At 34.3% G+C, this 22,952-nt stretch overlaps 1 protein-coding gene across 5 annotated transcripts in view; it reads right to left on the bottom strand.

The window, feature by feature from the left end:
* Positions 1-22,952, bottom strand: part of LOC125679484 (golgin subfamily A member 2-like) — a 146,220-nt gene that overhangs the window by 51,985 nt on the left and 71,283 nt on the right. For all 5 annotated transcript variants that reach the window (XM_048918738.2, XM_048918739.2, XM_048918741.2 and 2 more), the window contains 6 exons: positions 18,763-18,821; positions 17,299-17,359; positions 15,681-15,854; positions 3,751-3,858; positions 2,487-2,574; positions 2,078-2,219 (listed from right to left, as the gene is read on the bottom strand). In XM_048918738.2, the coding sequence (XP_048774695.2) occupies positions 2,078-2,219; positions 2,487-2,574; positions 3,751-3,858; positions 15,681-15,854; positions 17,299-17,359; positions 18,763-18,821 (632 nt within the window). The remainder of the gene's footprint in view (positions 1-2,077; positions 2,220-2,486; positions 2,575-3,750; positions 3,859-15,680; positions 15,855-17,298; positions 17,360-18,762; positions 18,822-22,952) is intronic.

Genomic DNA, 22,952 nt, shown 5'->3' with positions numbered 1-22,952 from the left:
ATATTGCAAATCATTTTCTGTTTTATGGGAAAAGGTTATATCAAAAGAAGGACAGTGGGCGACATGGATCGCTCACTTACATTAGTATTGTAAATAGAGGAAAGATAACTCTTACATATAAAAGAACGGTAACTCTTTCTTCAAGATGGCAGTAATTCAATTAATCGCCAAATTCGTTATAATGCCATAATTTCATAAGAACAAAAGGTGGCGGTTTATCGAGAGTTGACTGTATGTATTGAATTGTATGTGAACATACATATGTTAATGACATTTTTCATTGAACAACAGGTATATAAACAGTGCTTAAGCAAGATCTGATTGCTGATAAGAGACATTGTTTATACTTGGTATGAATAACATGTACAGTCAAAACTGCCATAGCGACCCACTGTATTAAGCGACTCACTGTCGTATGTGACCATAAAAAGTTCCCCCCAAGACGTTACTCTATATATTGTACCTGTATTAAACGACCACCTGTCTGACGCGACCAACGACCATGATTTTTACAACCTTTTCGTGTATTTTCATGAAATTTTACCTCTATTTAACGACTGTACATTTTTCGATTACAACGTGATTACTACTTTCGATTTCGGTTGAGCCGACTATTCTGGGAATTATCGCCCCTAACACTTTCGTTTTCAAACGCACGACTATTCTGGGAATTATCGCCCCTAACACTTTCGTTTTAATACGAACAGTCGGCCCTCTGAATAAATAAAACCCAAGCTGTCAACATGCAGTGTCATGTGTGGTTAATTAATAAAACCTGAGTTGTTGTTTATTTAACAAAATCAAGGATCAGGGAATCAAGGCCGGTGTATTTGAAGGTGTGAATTTCGACAAACTTTAAGAAGTGCCGGGTAGGCTAGATCGGAAATGAAAATCTATCAATTGTTATACCATTATGTTCAACAGAGTAAAAAAAACTGCCCGATTGCGATATAAATCAGGTAAATATTGTGCTTAGGACTGAAATTTTAAACAGAGTATTCGCAGTTTTCCTGCATGAGATACTCGAGGTTTCCAGAATAATGACCGGAACTAGTGGCTCACTTCGACATGTCCCGAGTATTTGACACGTCCGAGTTCAAGAAAATTGCCTGCATTAGTTCTAAACTTAAAAGATTTGCTGTGCATGTACAATGGATACTGTGATTTATTTAATGTTTCTCAAATTGAATAACATTTTTCCAGCATGTATTGCACAAAAGGAGACGTAACACTTCACCATTTGCTTTCTTACCACAAGCATTGCATTTTTCAGTTACACTGTACAAGTAGGCTATACATAAATACCCTTTACAACAAAGTGTTTATTAGTTTTAGAAAATCTACATGCAGTTCATAAATAATTTTTAAATCTCATGTAAATGTGTAATATGAAATGCATGCAAAGTTTATCATTCTTAAATAGATTAAATGTACTTTTTGATGAATAAAAAATTATGATACAACACATTGTATTCTAGATTTTTATCTACAGTGTATTATTAATTTTATTTTACAACTATTAAAACCGTACTTGATATTCTTAATGATAAATTCCAAATACATGTAGTCATTTTCTCCATTGTACAAATTATTTGCGAAATTTTATCCATTAACTGCGAAAAATAGGCAACCTGTATTAAGAGACCACCTGTCATATGTGACCTTTTTTCCATTCTCCGTTGGACAGTCTCTTAATACAGGTTTGACTGTAATTCTTAAGTATCAAAGACAACAAAAATCAATCCACACAAAATCATGTTCACTACAAATAAGAAATTTTTACCAAAAATCGAATACATCGACAGCATCCAAAAAATGAAGTATTCTAATATGCCTGGGTCCCATGTGAAGTAACCTGTCTCTCGACAATATAGCCCTACCACCAACAAACATGTGCTGCATGCCTTGATCAATCAATCTCAGACAAGCTACTATTTTCAGAAAAATGATCGAGTCCTTTTCATTATGGAAATATAAATTTGAATATGTTATAAAATTCAAACCACTGCCAAAGCATGTACATGTGGCCTTTATTGAATGAATAGTTGTGTACAAAACAAAGTGAAGACGGACTTACCTGCTGAAATTGGCATTGTCTTGGCTTTGGGCTTTACATTGTTGTTTGAGGTCTGCTTGCTCTGACATCAGCTGATTAATCTTCTCTTGACTCTGTCTTTCACTTTCATTTAGCTGTGAGGTTTGATCACTGTCCATGTTTTCTGTAACATGTAATACTGTGTACATAAAGATCTGCATTATCTAACAAAATGATCATATATACCTGCAGATTTCACTTCAACAAGGGAATTACTTACAATTTGTAAATGAAAGAATGCACTTATGTGTAATGAAGAAAATATTTATACTGAAAGTAATGTTGCCATGGATAGAGAGAACTCTCTGGGACCTGAGACGAATGATGAATGTCTGTTAAGAATGATATGTTATAAACTGCAGGTTTATTTATCATTACATTGCAATCTTACGTAGTTTTTCTTGCAATTCTAGTACTGCAACCTCCAGGTCATGTTCCCTTTGCACAAGTTTTTCTCTTTCTTCTGTTAATGTTGTGACCTGTAGAGTTTACATTCATTACAATCACTCATAAAACAATGAATCTAAACTGACCAAATATTCATTTTCAAATACTATTACTGAAGAATCCCGATTATATTCAAAGTAATTTCATTTAGTTTGTCTTTTCAAATACTGTACAATAATTTTTCCAAGATGTAAACTTTTAGTAATTTAAGAAAAATTAGCATTTCTTTGGGGACCTTTATTTTGTTGTTGAAGAGTTACTATTCTTTATTGTAGTTAAGTTTTTCTTATTCAAGGTGGATTTGAATTCTTGGGTATGTTTGGACTAAGAAAAACAACTTATGTTAAACCCTCACGAATATTAATGATTTAAAAACAACTGTACAGTGGGAACATTTAATTTTCATCCTCATCGATGCATTGTTAACAAGAGCTCCAAAAGATGGGGCAATATCCCCTCACATTGAGTGTATACAAGCTTTTTTTTATCAAGTCCCATTGTGACCTTGACCTTTGGATCCAAAAGTCTATAGGGTTTTTTCTCTCTTGATAACAAAGCTACATGTGAAGTATCAAATCAATTGTGCAAAAAATGTGGCCTGTAGAGTTTTTCAAGCTTTTTCTATGAATCCTAGCGACCTCAAAATCTTAAGGGTTCTTCCTCTTGATAACAAAATTACATGTGAAGTATCAAATATGCCAGTTTCAAGATAAGAGCTCCTCTGTGTAGGAGGTGCATCTAGTGGAACTTTGAATGCAAAAGTGGGACAGTGGACCAACAGTCAGTGAGGTAGAAGATAAAATGTATTCCTCTTTAGATACGTAAATGTAGGAAATACAAAATACTATCGAAAGAAATATTTTCCAAAAAGTGGAAACATAAAACAATGTCATATTTGCAAGCAATATCCTGGATATGTTACGTACAAGCAACGAAATAACGTGATATAATAAGAATTCCATGTATTTAATTACTCCCTGAATACTTATCATGTCCCCTCTCACAATGAATTATGAGGGGATGGGTTTTACCCTGTATTAAATTCATCCTGAGCTATCTTGCTACTTTAGATTTAGGCAGCGTTTGTTAAAATAGTCCAGTTTTAAAAGATAATGAGATGGATAAAAGTAACATGGGGTGAAATTTTCCCAACAGATCCACTAATTGAAAATTTAAGATATATTCTTAATTTTAAGAAAAGACAGAACCTGACTGGTAAGTTGAGAGTTGTGGTGTTGTAACTGATCCACAACTGACTGGTAATGCCTCTTATTTTCCTCTTTTTCTGATGTAGATCTGCTATACAACTCCTGAATCTGTAACAGGAATTAGGCAGTAAAAATAAAATGTGATATACATCAGAAAAAAATTCAGAAAATAAATCTTGAAATCAAACACCCTTGAAATAAAAGCAAATACTTTTCTTTTTTGTGAACTGATTACATAATTTGTAACCAATTACTATCATTCTGACCAATTAATTAGTTAAAGATTGTCATCCCTAATTAAATCCATAAAAGCGCCCCAAAAAGCAACGTCAGTCATCTGAACAGAACAGTGTGAAACAGTAAAATTCTGTGTTGACCTGGGAAAACGCCGATAGAGTGATGGAATTATCAGAAAATATACAAATTATTGACCTACAAGTGGCATAAATGGTTTTCTGATTGTGTATTTGATTTGGGAGATGCTGCAAGAAGTGGAAGCAGACCACTATTATGTAATGAAAATACAAAATCCGGTATTCATAACATTATTGAAAGAAGAATGCCTTTTAGTGAGAGAAGTCATATTTATTTGTTACAGTATACATTTATTGCATGATAGTGAGGGAAATATGAATATTTATTCACCCAAGAAAAATCATATTCCCTGAGGGCAATAAGAAGCTCAGGTGATCTAAAAGTTGCAGGTTAATAAAAAATTCAAATACAAACATATACTGATAATTTTATTTGTTTATGAAATTATTATGCCCCCCTTCGAAGAAGAGGGCCACATTGCTTTGCACCTGTCGGTCGGTAGACTATATGTTGTTTGCTCAATATTTTGAGAACCATTCACATGATCAACATAATAAATTTTTTCTGCGTTTCGAAGTATAGCAGAAAAATATTGTATAAACGGGTTTTTAGTCATGTGATGTATGTTATTCGTGGGCTGATAATTTTCAGCCAATGAAAATGCTTGCGATGCATAGTGTTCGATTGTGTGTATCAGGTGGTCATTCTCTAGCCACCTTTCGAGCTGTGAACTCAAGTTTTTTTTTCTTTCAATATAATAAAAATGTGCTGAAATAGGATTTGGAGTAATATAGGATGCCCAGTTTTCAGAGTTTTTTGGTCCCAAAATTCAAGGGGTTTCATCTCTGTTTTTCCCCTGGGCTTCATATATTACATAAATTTTTTTTCCCCATAGAATATTTGAGAATAATTGTGAAGATGAATTTTGCACAATGTATAGACACTTATGTTTGAATATGAATCATAAGTGGATGTCATATATTAATAAATAGTCGGCATCTAATAACTACGGCGGGCTGTCGGCAAAATATATAATTTTGTTTTTGTCATCAGATATGGAAATATAGTGGATACTGATATTTCATATGTGGGTTGGTTATGTGTAGAAGAGGACCCCAATTGTTTTTCAGGTCAAAAGGTCAATCTACTCTGGACTTAAGAAGGCACTGTCCGCTCAATATCTTGAGAACCTTTGCTTGACAGACATCAAACTTGGCACACTGGTACATGATAACATCCCAAAGACTAAATGACCCCTATTGATCTTGAGGTCACATGGTCAATGGACAAGGGTCAAACTGAACATAGGAATATACTGACCACTCAATGTCTAGAGAACCCTTTGCTTCACAGACATCATTTGGTACACTGGTACATCTTCAGGAGAAGATGGCCCCTATTGATTTTGAGGTCAAAGGTCAAACTGGACATAGGAATATACTGTCCGCTCAATATCTTGAGAACCCTTTGCTTGACAGACATCAAACTTAATTGGTACCCTGGTACAGCTTCAGAAGATGACCCCTCTTGATTTTAAGGTCACATGGTCAAAGGTCATAGGAATATACTGTCCACTCAATATCTTGAGAACCCTTTGCTTGACAGACATCAAACTTGGTACACTAGTACATCTTCAGGAGAAGATGACCCTTATTGATTTTGAGGTTACATGGTCAAAGGTCAACTGGACATAGTAATATATTGTCTCCTATATTCTAAGAATTATTTGCTTGATTGGCACCAAACTTGGTACATTGGTAGGGTAAATGCCAGTAATTTCGGATGGTTTGGTTCATTGCGCAAGTCATTCCTGCACTACCTGCTACCTACTCCTCATATTGCGGTTTGCTACGTAATTCTAATCAACAATACACTTTAGGCTTTGAAAAATCTAGAGAATTCTGAAGTACAATATCATTCTATGGAATGATAAAAAAAAAACACCAGGGTGCTCAAAGTCCGTTAAATTCGGATGACCGATCGGTAAATTCGGACAGTTTATTAAATTATTATTTGTACTAATATGTTTTGCATATCTCTTCAGATATATGTTATACGAACATCTTTTGTTTCAAAAGTTAGCTTAGATTTCAAATCTAGAGTCCAGGGATTTATCAATGCTGTTTTTACTATTGGTAAATGGTATCCCCCCCCCCCCCCCCCCAAATCCCTGAAATTTCCCTTTTTCGAGATGGAAAATTCCCCTAATAACACAACATTTAAAAATATTTATTTCTGATATGTCGTAATTTTTCCGTTTTTATCTGATTGTGGTTTTATTACATATCCTGATAGAATTACCAAGAGTTCAAGTCTGCGACGTTTCCGGTGCGTGACTGTTCAGTACCTGATTTGACGGTTTGGGAGTTCGGTGACGACGGTTTGGGAGTTCGGTGACGACGGTTTGGGAGTTCATTAAGGATAGTTCGGGAGTTGATTATTGAAATTATTTTTTTAAAAAGTAAGAGTTCACATACTCACATTTCGTGCCATGAAAGTTGCCAACATAAAGGAATAAATGTGTGTTTACCATTATCAGCAGACAGTGTCCGTAACCTTTGCAAAAATGCCTATTATCAGCATGTAAAAATTAAATTTCAAATGTGAATATCAGCAAACAACCTAAGTTTTGTTTTCTTCAAGCAGTAAACTTTTTAGAAAAATGCTTTTTTGGGCAAAATAAAGACATTTTTATCCACAAGTGCAACACTAAAATATCGTTTCCTTGTGTTTTACCCGTTACATGTATATGTATTAGGGTTTTAACACTCAGAATTAATTCATAAATCCCCCAAAAAATCAAAATAGCACTGAAAGTAATAACGTTTGCCATGAATCTTGAGTCAATTCTGTATACACTCTGAAAAGTTCATAATGATTACGCTAAAAATCAGATTTTAATTTTAAGTTTTAAATAGGCCTCATGAAATTTAAGAGACAGGAACTACTTTTTGATCCTTGAGTGTATAGTGAAAATTGAAGTTGATCAGATTATGCATCTATCTACTTTCGGATATATATGCATTACTACAATACATGAAATCATATTACACAGAAAAAAATTTATAAAGGTTGAAAAAGAAAATCAAGATGATTTCTGGGCATATTTGGATTTTCTTCTGTCTTACTCTGTGAGAAGAATGCCATGACGGGAGATTGAGGGGACGTTAACCTTAACTATGGTGTTCCTAATTATCGCCTTCCCTCGGAGGGGGGATTGAGAGGGAAGTCATTAATCTTCATTACAGTGCTCCTATAATTATTGCTCGCACTCTAATCATTGACGTTATAAGAATTAAATTATGAGACGTAACATAATTTAAGACATCAAAAACAAGTACAAATGTCAATCTTAAAACAGAGAAATAACACTATTAAGATCAAATTTATTTGCCAGCTCCCGAACTGTTGTGCCTGAAACGTCAAGCACATGAACCGTCATCACAACAGAAAAATTGACTTGTAAACTTGGAAAAGAAAATTAAACAACATTGAGACTAGGTGACCCGAGTGACTCAGATAACCTAAAAAATCAACTCATTATCTACAAGCACAGCAATAACAAGCAGGGCACATCTGACCAACTCAGACTATCAAATGCTTGGTCTGGTCTTGTTTATTTTGTGTCAAGGTAACCCAAATGGTTGTGTGAAAATACCAAATGTTTAACTATAAAACCAAAGTATAAATAATTGGAATTTCTAAGATAAAATGAAGTTAACATTCACCGTAACTTTTTAAACAACAGTATTCATCTTGCTTCGTTTTCATCTTGATGTTCTACCCAGAGTTATCCTTCCTATGCTCTTTAATGTATTTCATTTTCTCCTCTGGTGGCATACAGTTCAGCCAACGCAGATCCCTTATTTACCCATCCCCGTGACAGAAAGTTAATCCTTTCCGTATTACACTGTCGCGGTTTTTCATAGCAGGGCTTTACAGGGCCGTGTCTATATCGTGGCGGGGTAAACTACCTGTATTTTTACAGTTGATAGCAGGTCTGAATATTGCTATATGTTGCCTCCAATATATATAGAAACTATTTATTAATTTTTTTGGCCTTATATTCCCATGTAAAACTGATTCCCTATTGTGTTTGAAGTACTTGTAGATGCTTGCACAGTAAAACCTTGGTATATTGCCAATATAATGACAACCTGCATAACACCATTGCAATATGCAGAACAGATTTCTACACACATTAATACACACGTTACAGTGGAACCCCATTATAACGTTCCCCCTCTAATACGTTAGTCCGCATATTATGTTGGAATTTCAAAGCACAAAACCATTTCTTAACAAACCTATATAAAATACACCTCGTTATTACGTTGTCCTAAAATGCCGGGACTCGGTATTACGTTGTAAAAATTCAGACAAAAACGTAATACACCCCTAATTATTCAATAGTGATTCTCAAAATAATAAGCCATTCACACCTTGACTGCCCCAGGCAGTCACCATGTAAATTTCCTGGTCTGTTTTGGGATTAGACTGATCACGCTTCGATAGATCGATTTTGACTATGGATAACTCCGTTTACCTGATCAGGATATAGGGCTCACGGCGGGTGTGACCGGTCGACATGGGATGCTTACTCCTCCTAGGCACCTGATCCCATCTCTGGTGTGTCCAGGGGTCCGTGTTTGCCCAACTATCTACTTTGTATTGTTTATAGGAGTTATGAGATTGATCACTGTTCATTATCTTCACCTTTCATCTAGCGACACCAATACAGGTGAATATCCCGTATCAAAGTCAGTGATAAACAATTAAATAATGTTTATTTAGAAATTGCACTCTATGAAATTTACTTAATTTTTCATATTTTGATAATCAAAGAAATAATAATTTCTCAACCACATGCATGTTACGGACAGCTTTGATACCAAACATGAAGGACAAGATTTATCATAGCAATGTTAAAACAGCTTGGGTAACTGCTTGGACATAGGTGACTAAAAGTGTTCAATTAAAAAATTGTCCGTTGTTTGGACATGCAGCTTGGGTATTCATAAATCTCGTCCATTCATACACCAATCAAACTGTCCAGTGTTATCGGCCGATTCGTGCACGGCATTTACCTCAGTGAACATTCTAAAATCCCTTGATGTGCATGTGATTTTAGTGCCATCATTTAACGTTATAAATGAAATTGTGCATCATTATATTTTTTAAGTGGATTGCGCTTAAATTGTTCTCCAAGTTTAATCATTGGTGAGAAAAGTGTGTAAGTGTTGGGTATCATGTGCGTTTTGTGTCTAATATAGTTTTGTTGTTTTTTGGGTGGGATTTTTTTTATTGTGTTGTGTATTGTGTAATAAGAGAACTTAATAAAAACGATGTTTTGTTATTTTTTTTTTATATACGAATGTTGAATATGAACCGGAACGAGTTATTGAGAGAAATTCACATGAACGCATTATGTTGAAGTTGAACAATATGGCGGTCCAAACGAATGCAGAAAAGCAACGTTTATCAAAACATCCTTATGTATCCTACACCAGAAATAAAGAAAAGGGATAAGAACATGAAGAATTACAGACATTTAAGATAAGATGTAAATAAAACAAAGTATCATAGTCTTTTAAACAAAGAAACAGTAAAGATATATTCACACACCCCTTCACGGAGTATCAACGGAAGATATACAATTTCCAAAAGACATTTTTAATGGATTTCACTGGCAACATGTATTACATTGCCCCCGGTATTACGTTATTTTATCGTGACAAAATGGAAAACGTAATAACGGGGTTACCGGTACACTATTATAATTTCGCTATCCCCGCCCATCGCCATCCGACAAGCCATTTTAGAACAAAAAGTCAAATTACCGTTATACAGACCCTGAAACATGCTACTACACCTTAAAAACGAACCGAACCGTTCCGTGCAAGAAACGAACCGTACCGTTCAAGAAACGTACCGTACCGTGCAAAAAACGAACCGTACCGTTCAAGAAGCGTACCGTACCGTGCAAGAAACGAACCGTACCGTTCAAGAAACGAACCGTACCGTTCAGAAAGCGTGCAGGATAATATTATGCAAACCCCGCCCCCAAAAGCCCGAAAGCGTACCGTACCGTGCAGAAAGCGTGCAATTTATGTCACGTGACCCACTTTTTCAGCCACAGTATATTATTTTCACAATGGCGCCCGATGGGAAAGGAGGTCGTAGACTATCGCTGGCTATTCGAAGCATTATCCTCAAACATCACGAAGCTGGGTTATCAACTGTGAAAATCACCGAGATGCTTAAAACATCTTTGATATTCTTTTTTTTTTTAAATTACTTTCCGTAAATGTCACATTGTTTCAGTGCATATATGTGTATGTATGTTATCAACAAGTACCCAAGTTTTGACTGAATTATGCATAAAAATTCGTTTTATACTGTGAACTGTTAACAGAAATAGACGTCAGATCACTGCACGGATTTTGCATGCATGCTTCTGCAGCCAGTCCTGTGTACTGTGGATGTATATTTCACTTGCAGACTTTTAAAGAGTGAACCAAGGGGCATTTCGTTGTTTTAACGGAATTTCTGTTTCAATCAATTCTTTTAAATTCAAGGGTGAAGTTAACTACAATACTGTAATAGTACTTACAAGTAGCCTATTTAATTTCTTCATATAATCAGGGACGTCGACGTCCCTGATAATGCTACTACACGTATGGCACAGGGCTTGCCGTAAGAAGATGAAATTGATATTTGTAGCGTTAATGTATTCAATATGTACTTTCCTACGTACAGTGTCTGAATCATATGAGAAATTTCTAGACCGATTAGAAAAATTGTCACGTTCTACACTGTAATATTTTCATTACTTTCTTAGCAATAATTTTGACATATCTTTTTCTCTTCTACATTGATAACGACCCATATAGATAGATGTAGATTGGCGGATTTATTATATACACTAATAAACAATTTTTAATTACATCGACAGAGAAATAAATAGATACATACATGTGTAAAAGAATGTAAACAAGTTAAATTGATGCAAAGCATCAAATCGGCCGCAAAAAATTATTCATTTCAGCATTTTCAAGTATTTCAACAATATATAGAAAAGGTATATGAAACATTTTTATTGCAAACTACACACTTGCCTTACTTTTCTGTTAATTTTTTTTAATTCAATTTTCAGTGATCAAAAATAAAGTCAGGGAAATGAAAATCAGACTTCGCGTGATAAAGGATAGGAATATATATTATATGTATTATCATCATTTTATTTGATTCAAAGACAAATGCAACAGATATCTAACATTATTAATTATGAATGACTGAATGCTGACAAAAAAGGACGTACAAACTTCATGTGCAGATATCCTGGATCTTTCATAATGCCGATGATAAATCACAATAAATGTGAAGTGCAGAAAATAATCATTGTGTCATTTGCGACTTTAGTGTATTCAAAACAAAATTCACTTCTTCTTAAAAACTTTTCCAATTTAGGCACTGTAATTTATATCCGGAAACTTAATACGCTTTGTTTTTACACTTACGCACGCCCATGTCGGGAAGCAGTTCATGTAACAACTTTTTATAAAATCGTAAATTAATAAATGTCTGATGAGAAATGAAAAGCAAATTGAAACGTAATAACAACCATTAAGACTTAGACTTAAGCAAATTCTAAAAACTTTTATTCATAACTTTTATGTACGTTATCAATATGGAATTATTCCATCGAAGCAATCAAAAATAACGTCTCATTTCCCCATGTGCACATTCTAACACAACCACAAATCCTGCAGCCGATAATCAAAGAGCCGAATAAGACCGATCGAGTGAAAACAAACTATCGAAACGTACAATTTATACGAAGTCAAAGCGTTCAGGCCACGCCCACCTCATTAATAAAACGTGCAAACCGTTCACAAAGCGTGCAGCTATTTTTAGCAAACCGTACCGTGCAAGAAGCGAACCGTACCGTTCAAGAAGCGTACCGTACCGTGCAAGAAACGAACCGTACCGTTCAAGAAACGAACCGTACCGTTCAGAAAACGAACCGTACCGTTCATAAAGCGTACCGAACCGTACCGTGCAACTGGTGTAGTAGCACGTTTCAGGGTCTGTATATACCTCAGTAGCAGTGTCGATACATTATGACCTGAAGCCATAATCATGATAATTACACAAGTTCACGTGTACTGTGCAATGAGTCGTATCAGTGGCCATCATGGCGCTGCTCAAAAACAGAGATAATTACACTCAAAATCAAACTCTGTTACTGAATTTGTTCATCATTAAAATGGCCGTGCCAAAACAAAAGAGGTTGGATTTGGATTATCAGAGAAAAGTAGAAATTGTGAAGTTTTCACGTTGCAATCCAAAAACCAACCAACAAGAAATCACAAACTATGGGATTTACAAATTAAACAAACCAACAAGAAATCACCAACTATAGGATTTAGAAATTAAACGAACCAACAAGAAATCACCAACTATGGGATTTAGAAATTAAACGAACCAACAAGAAATCACATACTATGGGATTTAGAAATTAAACGAACCAACAAGATATCACATACTATGGGATTTAGAAATTAAACGAACCAACAAGAAATCACATACTATGGGATTTAGAAATTCAACCAACCAACAAGAAATCACAAACTATGGGATTTAGAAATTCAACCAACCAACAAGAAATCACAAACTATGGGATTTAGAAATTCAACCAACCAACAAGAAATCGCAAACTATGGGATTTAGAAATTAAAAGACAAAATGTGTGTGATATTTTGATGAAATCTTTTGATATTTCAAATAAAGAAAATGTCGGGCCACCACGTAAAAGATATCACAGTGCTTACCATGAAATGATGGAGTCTGCCATATAAAAACATCCTAATATTGGAAGAAAGTTTAAGAACAAAGGTCAAACAATTTGGAAGTGAAATGGGGATAACTGAGTACACCTATTTCAATGTGTGGTTGCTCCATTTCAAAAATAGACACAGGATATCGTGTCAAGTTATTTCTGGTGAAAGTGCAGGAATGGATCATCATTTAATTACTAATGAGAGAAAAAAGCCTCTGACATAATCAAAAAACTAACAACATCAAAATCTCTTTCTGTCCCTAACCACCACCAGACATCTACAACTTCTTGATTTGGGTATTATTCAAAGCTTTTAACAGTACAGAAAAACACAGTTAGCCCACTTGGTTGAATGCATCGACAACAGGAAACACCCGGTGCTAATTTTAGATTCAACCATACGTTACGTCAAGCCTGCTTAAGATTCTGTTGGAGACATTGCAGTTTAATTGATACCATCATTGAAAGTCCAGATGATACAAATGATATATAGAGGCCAATGTAGGCCTGCAAGAATTAATTAAGAGAGTTCAGGATGACCTTGACACCAACGATGATTTACGTCTTACTGTGCGACAGTTCATAGACATGGACAGATCTATTCAGCCCACCGATGAAGAAATCTTAGCCATGTTTAGACCGGGCAAGGAACCTATCAGTGAATTGGACTCCGAGGATGAGAAGGAAACACATCCACACATACCTTCTGCACATGAAGCAAGGGGGGCATTGAAACTGTTGTCAGGTTTTTAAAGCACTCAGAATCAACTGAGACAACTGATATTGACAAATGTTTTCAAATCCAAATTTAATCAGCAAAATATCTCAATATAAGTCAAAACAGATATCCATTCATGACTTTTTCAAATTGCAATAAAAATCAAAGGGATTTCAGAAAAATTTGTACATTGCGTTTATGTTCGTGGTATGTATGACAATAAATTTGCTCATTTGATGAATTTTTTTCTTTAATCTGATGATCGAATCAGAAAGGTACACCCTCGTTATAACACCAAAATGGGCTGAACAAAAGCTGGCAATATATTGAGGGAACACTGTATATTGATATGACTAATCATGGCCTTGCTGTTGTTGAAATGAAGATTTTTTAGGATGTTTCTCTTTATATTCCAATGTAAAACTTTGATTCCCTATTGTGGCCCCATCCTACTTCTAATGGCCACAATTTTAACAAACTTTAATCTGCACTTCCTAGGGATGTTTGCAAATCAATATTACTAATCATGTCCCTACTGTTCTTGAGATGATTTTTTCCAATATATTCTCATGTAAAAATTTAATCCCCTATTGCGGTCCAAACCTACATCCAGTGGGCACAATTTCATCAAATTTGAATTTGCACTACTTGAAGATGCTTCCATATTAATATGACTAATCATGGTCCTGTTCTTGAAAAGATTTTTTAAAGATTTTTACTAAATATATCTGTAAAACTTTGATCCCCTATTGTGATCCCATCCTAACCCTGAGGGACATAATTTGAATTTAATTTATGTCAGGAAGCTTTCATATAAATTTCAAATTTTCTGTGTCAGTGGTTCTTGAGAAGAAAATGAAAGGTGAAGATAACGAACAGTGATCAATCTCATAACTCCTATAAGCAATACAAAATAGATAGTTGGGCAAACACGGACCCCTGGACAAACCAGAGGTGGGATCAGGTGCCTAAGAGGAGTAAGTATCCCCTGTCGACCAGTCACACCCGCCGTGAGCCCTATATCCTGATCAGGTAAACAGAGTTATCCATGGTCAAAATCAGTGTGCCAAGAACGGTCTAACAATCGGTATGAAACACATCAGACAGCATTTGACCCAATGATTGGTTGTATTGACGAACTAGATCATTATAACGGCCATAGAATTTGCGAAATGCTGACTTCAATCGAGACTGTTGAAACCCCTGTACCATCAACTTGTTTGTCAGTAGCTAGCCTCGATTTAAAAACTGACTATATGCAGAACAAGCTTTTGCGTATCGAATCAGTTGAGAGATATAAACACCATATGCAGGTGATAATGGAATATTGCTGCATAAATATGGGAAGTTGACGATGGAGAAGCTGAAATCATCCCGTTTGTCATACAGTTGAGTTGTCAGTTAGCCGTTAGTGTCTACTTTCAATAAAATATCTAAGTATGAAGCAGAAGTGGACGACTCTGTGGTGTCTTTTATTTCGAGCTCACAGGGATATATCGAATCGACATATGAATGAAAGTTATTATTGTTAATAGATAAAACATTGTTGATATATGTAAATGTTGAATTGAAGGTCACAGCAAGAGATGTAGAAGTTTTTGAATACTGCTTCATATGAATATACGAACAGGTCAGCTAACAAAAGAGCACAATTCGTGCCCATGGGAATTCCTATTTTAGCATTTTCTTGATTATCTCCCCATTGGAGGGAGAATGCCCTTCATTTGAACAAACTTGAATCTCCTTTACCTAAAGATGATTTGTGCCAAGTTTGAAGTGAAATTGGCCCTGTGGTTCTTGAGAAGATTTTTAAAAGATTCCACCAAATTTTCACAAATTCTTGATTATCTCCACTTCAAATCATTTAAACATGAATCCTCTTTACTCAAGCAGGTGGCAAGTTTGATTGAAATTAGCCCTGTGGTTTTGGAGAAGTAAAAAAAGATATCAAAAGTTTACAAACAGACAGACGACAGGATGCCGGACAAAAGTTGGTCAGAAAACCTTAGGTGAAATTACATGTTACATAAAAATATTGATGTTCATAAAACAAACCTCAGAAATATCTGCCTTCAGAGCCTCCATTTCACGTCGCTGCTGTTCCAAAGACTGCAGTGTCTGGTCTTGGTGGTTGCCCTGACTGGATGACTGCTGTACATATAGCTCTGCCATTTCAACCTTTGACTTTAGGTCACGCACACTTTCCTCTAGCTGACTACTCTCCAATTTCTGGTTTTAAAAAGTGTGTAGTAATTACATTGTGCTTTTTCACTTACTGTATATTTTTTGTTTTTGTTTTGCCTCTAAAACACATCAGTCTGAACCATAGTACTGTATTACTGCCATGTAGACATACATACATACATACATACATATACGTGGAAGATAGCAAGCATTTCTCTTCTTTACTAAAACTACATTGGAGAGGGGCCATTATACTGACTTGAATTTGACTTCATTAAGCATTCTGTAACTATTGCATAACAATACTTGTCTCCTAATGGCCCCAAGTCAAGTCGTCTGCATAATATTCTGCTTAAATAAACTTACAAATCACATCAAATAATATTTATTTAAAGTCAGGCATGAATAAACAGAGTAATATTAGCGATACGATATTTTTGAGAGAGTGACCAAGTTTCGTTGACTGCCTCTATTCAGATGTCCTACTTTTACAGCCTTCCCATCGGAACATGAGCCCAATGAATAAAAAAATGTAACAATATAAAAATTAATTTCTTTTATACCTGTTTATCAAACATTACAAAATTCGAACATGATCTGTAGTTTGTCACTCTGTCGGAATTCTGGGGTTATGAAATTCACAATTTTGGTACATCCCTTTCTGCTTTTCCTTACCTGTATTTAGTTTAGCTGTGAAAACCCTTGTTGATTTGTTTCTAATTAAACCAACAGCTTTAATACATTCAAATATCACAAGTTTTGTGGCAAGTAATATGCATGTATACATCAGATATAGACTTCAGAGTCAAAATTTCACTGAATGCCCTCGGATTACAACAAAGTGGAACTCATTTTAGTGAATAATTTTCAAAGTAGGTCAGAGGTCAATTTCAAGGTCACAAGGTCAACAAATTTGGTACCCATGTAGAGGTCTTCTCACAAGAAATGCAAAAGTCATGCTAAGTATGAAAACAGTGCCTTGCGGTTTAAAAAATATGGCTTATATTAGAATTTTCTAAAAGTAGGTCAAAGGTCAATGTCACCAGGTCCAATGTTTTGGTACCAATTGAAAGGTATTGCCCCAAGCAATACACATGACAAATATAAACGCTGTACCTATTATGATGTAAAAGATATGACCAAAGTTTTCAATTTTAAAAAAATAAGTCAATGGTCAAGTCAAGGTCAATAAATATGATATCATTGGAAAGGTTTTCTCACAAAAACTGCACATGCTTAATATAAAAACAGTATCTCTTAGGATTTGAAATCTATTTGAATTTTCCAAAAAGTAGGTCAAAGGTCAATGTCAAGATCAACAGGTCAAAGATTTTGGTGTCAATGGAAAGGTCTTGTCACAAGGAATACAAATACAAAACATGAAAGGTCTATCTCTTATGGTGTAAAAGATATGACCAAGGTTAAAGTATATGTGAATGCTCTACCTTACTTCCCCTAGAAGTATTATATGTAAATGTAAATGCCTTACCTTGCTCTGAAGTTCTCCCCCCAGCTCCTCCACCACCTGGTGTAAATCCTCCTGGCTTTTCCTGAATCAAATAGGGGGACCATAAGCCACAATGCTCATATGAGTCCTGCTATTCTTCATCAGAAGATTCTTAAAGACTTTTCCCCCATGTTCATGCATCATGTAAAATTTGATTCCCAATTCTAGCCCCACTTCTAGCCTAACTCCTGGGTCCATAATTTGTTTTTTGTTTTCTGCCACACTCAAAACTTTTTCAGTTATCTGGTGACACCCAGTTTTTATTGGTGGGAGAGAGAACCCAGATACAATGTACCTGGGAAGAGACCACTGACCTTCCAAAAGTAAACTGGGAAACTTTCTCACTTACCAGCGTTAGCGGGATTCGAACCTGCACTGACCAGAGGTCCATAATTTGTGAGAGAGAGAGAGAAAACAACATGACGTGGGGGTGTTTGCATATTAATATGATTTAGTGTGGTCCTGCTACTCTTGAAAACATTTTCAATATATTTTAGCCCCATACTTGCATATCAATGACTAATCAAGGCCCAACTGTTCATAAAATAATTTTAAAAAATTTTAAAGACTGTTTACAATATATATTTCTATGTAAAACTTTGATCCCCTTTAGTGGCCCATCCTACACACCTGGGGAACACAAATTGAACAAACTTGAATATACATTTTTCCTGAGGATGATTGCATATGAATATGACTATTCATGACCCTGTTCCTTTTGAGACAAAAGTTTTTCCTTTTAAATTCCCATATAAAAACTTGTTCCCCTATTGTGGCCCTATCCTGTCCCCTAAGACCATGATTTGAATCTAAACTACCTGATGATGCTTGCATATTAATATGACAGATCACGGCCCTACTGTTCTTCAGAAGATTTCAAAAGATTTTTTCCATATATCCACATGTAAAACTTTGATCATCTATTGTGGCCCCATTCTAATCCAGAGGCCCATGATTTGAACATTTTTAATGTACACTTATTAAGGAAGCTTTCACATAAGTTTTGCGTTTTCTGGTTTAGTGATTCTCGAGAAGATTTTTAAAAGATGCCACCATATTTTCACTATTTCTTAATTATCACCCCTTTGAAAAGGCTGTGAACCTTCATTTGAACAATTTTGAATCCCCTTTACCCAATGATCTTTATGGCAAGTTTGGCCAAGTTGGCCCAGTGGTTTTAGAGAAGTCAAAAATGTAGTAAAGTTTCTACAAAAGACAGATGGACAGACAGATAGATGATGGACAATAAGTGATCAGAAAACCTCACTTGAGTTTATAGTTCAGGTGAGCTAAAATGTTTGAATACATAATAAATCCAAGCAATTGTTCTTTCTTAAAAGAAAAAAAATGAAACTCCTATGAAAAAAAAAGAAATCCCTATGAAAATTACTGATTCTACAGGAATTGGGTTAAATAGTAAACACATGTGAACTGGTAGATAGGTACCTGGAATGATGAAGGTCTATCTTTAACCTGTCAACCTCCCTTGCAAACTCTTTACTGCTCTACAATATAATATCAATCATGCTTAGGGAGCTAGAATACACTGCACAATTGTAAATTTTCATTCTGTCTGAACATAAGAATTCAAGAAATGGTAGTTTAATTAAGAAATAAATAACATATTTTTCAGTGAACTGCAATAATATAGTATGAACTGCAATTGCTCTGCTGGCTTATTCCAAGATCACTCGTTTTCAAAGAAAAAAAGAGTTATTCAATATTTATATTTACAATTTGTTTTTTCCTCCAAACCACAACATCCCTGACATTGAATCTTGCAAATTTAATTACAGAACACAACCCATATGTATTCAATGACTTTAAGTTTGGTAGCAGTATGATAGCTATATGTCCAAAGTAGAAGTGGCAGGCGATCAAAGCAACAAATAATCGTATTAGACTTTTCATATCTGCTATTATTCAATTTATCACATCAAATCAATCAGTTTTGCAAGAAATAAAATGACTGTTTATTTATAAGCATTTACTTTTTGCGATGAGAGGTATAATTAGAATGTTGTGTAACTATAAACAAACTTCTGGATTCTGGAAGAGTTCTTATTCTTTTGAAATTAAGCAATATTCAAATTTGTTCTATTTTCATGTCTCACGTACATCAATAAAACCTAATAATAAGAATTTTTTTCTCTGAAAAATATACCTAAAATAATTGAAAGAAATTAATTTTGGCTAAATTCCTTTAAAATTTCTAAAGAAAATTTCAGAGATTTGCATTATAGGGTAGATGCCGGTAATTTCAGATGGCCAGGAAATTTGGACAAAATATTTCTAAGCCTCAAATAAATATATAGTCCTTCTATCACTTGCGTTGTTTTCTTAATTTCATTTCTTTGTTTATGAAGAATACAGAGAAGTTTCAAAAATGACACATTCAGATACCTATAAATAGTTATTTCCCATACTTGATACCATATTGGTCTTTTTCATCAAAAGCAACAAGCCTTGGAAAATTTGATTACCTATCACAGTCATAGAAAAATTGTATTTGCAGTTTTATTTATAAAATTTATCAAACCTTTATAAAAAAGAAGTTCTATGATAAATTATAATGTACAAGAATGCATTTTTTAAATATACAAATAAGTTCACACAGTTAAAGAATTCAATACTGAAATCGCCTGTGTATTAAGATTTTCCTTTAAAGGTAGAGTTTAGTTTCAACAAGTTCAAATTGGTTTTAATCCTATATATTTACATTCACTGAATCTTTTCTCTATATTTCTTTTGAAATTGGCATTGTTTTCAACATACAATGAATACATGTTTGTTGCAAACTAGCTTGATTCGTTTTCTAGTACCACCTGACTTCATAATCATTACCAAGTCAAAGGTCAAATGGGGTATTGACGGTTTCATTTAACCTAACAAATGGATCAACCATATGATATTTTAGAACTTAATTCTAGTTTATATTTTTAAAAATGCATAAAAATATAAACGATAAAATGTATTTCTTTGTTGTTTCATCATTGCAGAAAAAAATTACATATTTTGGTTTCCAATGCAATTTTGGTAGGGAGAAATAAAGGATGATCTCAGCATATAAAATGAAAGAAAAAATGCAATTAATTTTGTATACTTTGGAAACATGTGAGTTGTAGAAACCTAGCTCTGTTTGCTTCTTATAAACAAACAGTTTCACTATACTAATGATGTGGGATATTGTCGTATCATTTCTGGACTAGATGTACATGTCCTTTTTACTCATGTCATGATCTGGGTGCTTGTTAATTGTTGAAATAACAAAAAGTTGTTTTTTTTTTAATGATATAAAACTAAATAAAATATGAAATTATACCACTTAAAATCTAAATTCACATATATTGTTACTCTCTTTATTCCTTTTACAAGACATAATTATGTCTTATTACATCAGTTACAATATGTATACATAAAATGGCATTGTATAGCGAAGTACAAATTCAAGCAAGCAACAGAGAAGAACTTTTCAACGAGTTAGGTTTTCTCGTAACTTAAGTGCAAGACATAGATATTTCCCTAAATTACAAAGTGTATGCATATAGATTGTGACTTTTCCTTTGACTTTTTCCCCCTACAATCTCTCGTACAGGAAACTCGCGAATATTCCGGGCAAAATTTCAGTCCCAAGCACAATATTTACCTGATTTATATCGCAATCAGGCAAAATTTCCACTCTGTTAAACGTAATGGTATACCAGGTGGGAGATTTCATATCCAATTTACCCCGCACATATCAAAGTCTGTCGAAATTAATTCACACCTTCGGAAACAACGGTCTTGATTCCCTGATCCTTGATTTTGTTAAATAAACAACAACTCATGTTTTGGTAATTAACCTCACACGACGCTGCATGTTAATTACACGTTAACCAATTGATAGCTTGGGTATAATAATTGATTCAAAGTGCCGATTAAACAAGATCACCGCCGAAGTATTACCTGTGCATTTTAAAACGAAAGTGTTAAGGGGCGATAATTCCCAGAATAGTCATGCTCGACTGAAATCGAAAGTAGGAATCATGTAGTCGAAAAATGTACAGTCGTTTCATAAAGCTGATATTACACGAAATGGTTGTAAAACTCATGATCGTTGGTTGCGTTAATCAGGTGGTCGTTTAGGACAGGTACAATAGGTTAGGTAACGCCTTGGAGGGGAAAGTTTTACGGTCATATTGAATTATTTACCCATTTATCAATCTTTTTTCCGTACTTAATGTAGGATGGCTCCGCTTTTCTTCTTTTGTTATAAAAGAAACGTAAAGTGATACGTTTTCATTTTTTTTTTTTTTTTATATAATTTTTTATTTTTGTACACATACCGGTATATCAGATATACAATAACATTTATATCCAGAGAAGAAGGGGAAAAAAAAACAAAGCATATGAGCTGAAGGTATGTGTGGTTTGAGAAAGAAAGAAGAAGAGGAAGAGAGAGAAGTTAAGAAAACAGAAGGTTCCATCGATTCCATTGGGCATCAAACTTTTCCTTTTTACCATTTTTATACGAAATAAATTTTTGAGTTTCATAAAAAAAATTCATTTGTGAAATTGCAGCACGCACACTCAAGGACTTCTCAGTGCATCTTGCTGTGTACACATAGTATTTAAGCCATAAGACAATAGTGTTTTGTATCAGACTATTATTTTCAATAAAACCAAGAATGAAAGATTTTTTTGTAATAGCTATCTGTAAATCAGTCTTATCTTCTAAAAAAAGCTCAAATTCTGCTAGGAATAATTGTAAAAAATCACATTCCCACAGAATATGTTCTATTGTTTCCTCTTCAGAATGACAATGATTGCAGTACTTTGAGTCAATTTTTTTGATTTTGAATAAAAAAGAGTTTGTAGCTAAGATTCGGTTTATAATTCTGTATTGAAACCATTGTATTTTGCTATCTTTTGTCACTCTGAAGGGTATTTTATGAATTATTTTCCATTCTTTAGTGTCAACTTCCAAAAGTTCACTCCATTTTGTTTTGCCTGATGTGATTGAGGTATTTTGATTTATAATTTCATAAAAAAGTTTTGATTTGTTGCATTTCAACACTGTATATATATTTGACATAATCAATGGATTTGTGAGCTTTTTGATAGTTTTGTCACATCCACAATTTTTCACCCAAGCCTTAACAGCATGAATAATGCTATTATATTCTAAAAAATTAATCTTTGTATTTGGATAAGTATTGCAAAATGATTCAAAACCAAGAAATGAACCATCTTCACTGATTATATCATTAAGTTGTCTGATGCCGCTGTCAAACATTTGTTTATTATAAAATGGTTTTCCACCAATATGAATATTTGGGTTATAAAATAGAGGTGCATCGGCAGCAACATCAGACTCTTTACTAAGGTTATGCAATGTAAGCCATGATTTAAATACATCTATCCAAAATTTATTTTTCAATGTTTTCAAGAATATTGTAATGTATTCAATTCCACAGTTCACTAATTTGCTTAAGTCCAACTTTGGAATAAAATGTTCCATCCCTCTATTTGAAAATATGAGATATCTTATCCAAAACAACTTCATAGATGCTATGAATGCCATTAGGTTTACCATTCTTAAACCCCCATCTTCATATTTTTTAACAATGACCTCCTTTTTGACCCTATGTATTTTA

This window comes from Ostrea edulis, chromosome 2, assembly GCF_947568905.1.
Source record: "Ostrea edulis chromosome 2, xbOstEdul1.1, whole genome shotgun sequence".
NCBI classification, from domain to species: domain Eukaryota; kingdom Metazoa; phylum Mollusca; class Bivalvia; order Ostreida; family Ostreidae; genus Ostrea; species Ostrea edulis.
Note: the sequence above shows the minus strand (reverse complement) of the source record. Positions and strands in the feature narration are given on the sequence as shown.